At 42.7% G+C, this 2,699-nt stretch overlaps 1 protein-coding gene across 1 annotated transcript; it reads right to left on the bottom strand.

The window, feature by feature from the left end:
- Nucleotides 1–3: 3 nt before the first annotated feature.
- dpy30 (dpy-30 histone methyltransferase complex regulatory subunit) lies at nucleotides 4–2,313 on the bottom strand (the record flags this gene model as incomplete). The annotated part of the gene is made up of 5 exons (XM_020620284.1): nucleotides 2,156–2,313; nucleotides 1,044–1,084; nucleotides 751–798; nucleotides 517–659; nucleotides 4–16 (listed from the first exon to the last, which is right to left on the bottom strand). Coding segments are annotated over exons 1-5 (255 nt in total), but the record flags the coding sequence as incomplete, so codon positions are not given.
- Nucleotides 2,314–2,699: the final 386 nt, after the last annotated feature.

Below are 2,699 nucleotides of genomic sequence, written 5' to 3'. Positions count from 1 at the left end.
AATGGGGTTTGGAGGTCTGAAAGAGAAATGAGAGCCTCCGATGAGCAGGACGACACAGGCAGGCCATGCACAGTCTGCAAACACAATGACCTCTTGGAACATTTACAAATAGTTTTCATAAATGTTTATCACTGGTAGTCTTGGCACAGATGAACAAGCTAAGCCAGGGTTGGATGAATTAACTGTGAGCAGAGGCAGCTCACTGGTACGGGGACTTAAAAATACTGTTAATACAGAAAATGACACCTTATAATCACCTTTATTTGGCCAAGTATGTTACACACAAGGAATCTGTTTCCAGTACAGAACCAAGGCAGCCATCTGCGGTGCCAACTCAACCGATGGCTCTGGGGGGTTCAGTGTCTTGCCCAAGGACACTTCGACATGTGGACTGCAGGCACTGAGATTTGAACCTTCAACCTTCCGTTTGGGAGATGACTGCTGTACCCACTGCACCACTGTCACCTCCCCCTTATCCTTTAATAGCACATTGTGTTCCACGTGTGGTGTACCGACCTCTCTTTGGCGAGCACCGACAGGCCCTGCAGCAGGATTGGGACCACCGTCTGGTCCAGGTACGCTCTGGTCGGCAGTGCCTGCAGATCCACTTTCTGCTTTGAGATCTTCTCTGCGCTCGCCTTCTCGTTTTCCACCGTCCTCTGAGGAGCAACAGCAAAGCAAAGCATGGTGGGAGTCTGCCTCCACCTTCTCTTTGCACTGTGTGTGTGTGTGTGTGTGTGTGTGTGTTACCTGGATGTTGTCCGTCAGGCCGTACTCTGCGTGAGGGTTTTCAGACACCTGCAGGAGGATTCATGTTCACTGACTATACAAATACACTTGATCAAAAGAATCTGAGCAAAACAGAAAAAAAACTTAATCCAAACAACAGTCAGTTCACTTTAAGTTCACTTTGACATTTACACATCTAAATGTCTGTTTCATTAAATGTTGTACTGCTCCTTTAACAGCACCATGTACACAGAACAGTACCGTGTAGTACTGTCTACTGTAGACCTACTTTGTGTACTGTTTGTGCTACTCACAGGTGTGTGTCCCTCCATGGACTGATCCGCATCTGTGTGATCTGCAGAACAAACAAAAGTATTTACAGGCTTTTGTTTACTGCTGATTTATTTAGGTCTTACTTTGTCTGAGCAGCAGAACTGAACCGAGACCTGCCGGTGAGATCTAATGTTAGAGATGATGATTCTGATGATCAACATGATGAACCTCTGTTTCTAAGATCAGCCCGAATTTCCACCCACGTAACAAACTAGAAATTTTAACATCTACATTTTCATTCGCGGAAATAACTACAGCGACAGTGACATAACAGTTTCCAGAAACCATCCATATTTCTAAGCTGTTAGTATTCACCGATGATTGATCACCACAGCGGTAATAATCAAAATGACCGAGAGATCAATAGGTTCACCCCTGCAGATTCCAATGTCCCTAAACTGGTGGTTTTTTAACTGAGTACGGTTACGTTACTTCCAGGTTTAGACTTAGCTAAGGTTAAATGAAACGCCGCTCGGTTTGACCTGCATCACGTCGTATTCACAGCAAAGCCTGACGATGTGTGACCGACCTTATCTTCACGTTTGTAAATAGCTAGGTCTCTAAAATGAATTAGGTTTGACAGAGCTCTAATCAGAACAGCAGAGGTGTGTTTTATTAGCAAACGTCTCCGAGAAACATTAGACATTATAAACACTAATTTATTTGTCTAAAATGAAAAGACAAATAAGTAAAATCACTGAAAAGTTTATGCCACTTTGTGTCTGCTCGCTAACAGAGCGCGTCAATAAAACGAAATCTCAAATGGGTTTTGACGTTTTCAGTCTACATCACTCAGTCTTCCGGTAATTGTACAAACATTTACTAACATCCTATGATGGGATAAAAATGAATAAAAACACTTTAATTAAAAAAATCTTGGGTCCAACCGCACATCGTTGTGAAGGGCGATAAGTTAGCTTAGCCTCACACCAACAGCCTCCACCTGGTAAATAGCTCTCTAACGGCTGATATTGACCTCTGGGGCTGAAACCGCGTCATAAAAGCATTAAATCCAACCGAAAACACGTAGCACAGAAACTGAAATAGAGTAAAATTCATGAAAAACAGGCTCAATAGTGAACAATGAACTTACCGTCCGCCATGTTTGTTGTGGATGTTTACGCAAAATATCTGACGTACGTCGATTCTGACTTAATGCTACGTACAAAGAGTTATTGAAGGACATTGCGCACAGGCGGCGTGGTTAGCGGCTCGTCCCGTAACAGACACATGGAGCGGGGCCACTGGAATGGATGAGTACTGAAGTATTTTATGTTTTGGATGGACGGACACGCCGGGTAATCCATGTATTATGTATAGAGAACGGCTCTGCAATGACGTACATATGTTCGGTTTATACTTCAACATAAAAACACTAACATGCTGCAAAATTGTTTATTTTTATTTTCATCGTTTTCATTCAATCCTCATGAATATATTCACAACTTTCAAATCAAATCAAATTTTATTTGTATAGCGCCAAATCACAACAAAAGTCATCTCAGGACACTTTACAAAGTAAGGTCTAGACCTTACTGTTATCAATATTATTACAGAGGGAAAACCCAACAAATCCCCCTTGAGCAGCACTTGGCGACAGTGGGGAGGAAAAACTCCCTTTAACGGAAGAAACCTCC

The sequence above is a fragment of the Monopterus albus genome, unplaced genomic scaffold, assembly GCF_001952655.1.
Source record: "Monopterus albus unplaced genomic scaffold, M_albus_1.0 scaffold235.1, whole genome shotgun sequence".
NCBI classification, from domain to species: Eukaryota; Metazoa; Chordata; class Actinopteri; order Synbranchiformes; family Synbranchidae; genus Monopterus; species Monopterus albus.
The sequence above is the reverse complement of the archived record's forward strand: the minus strand, read 5'-3'. Positions and strand labels throughout refer to the sequence as shown.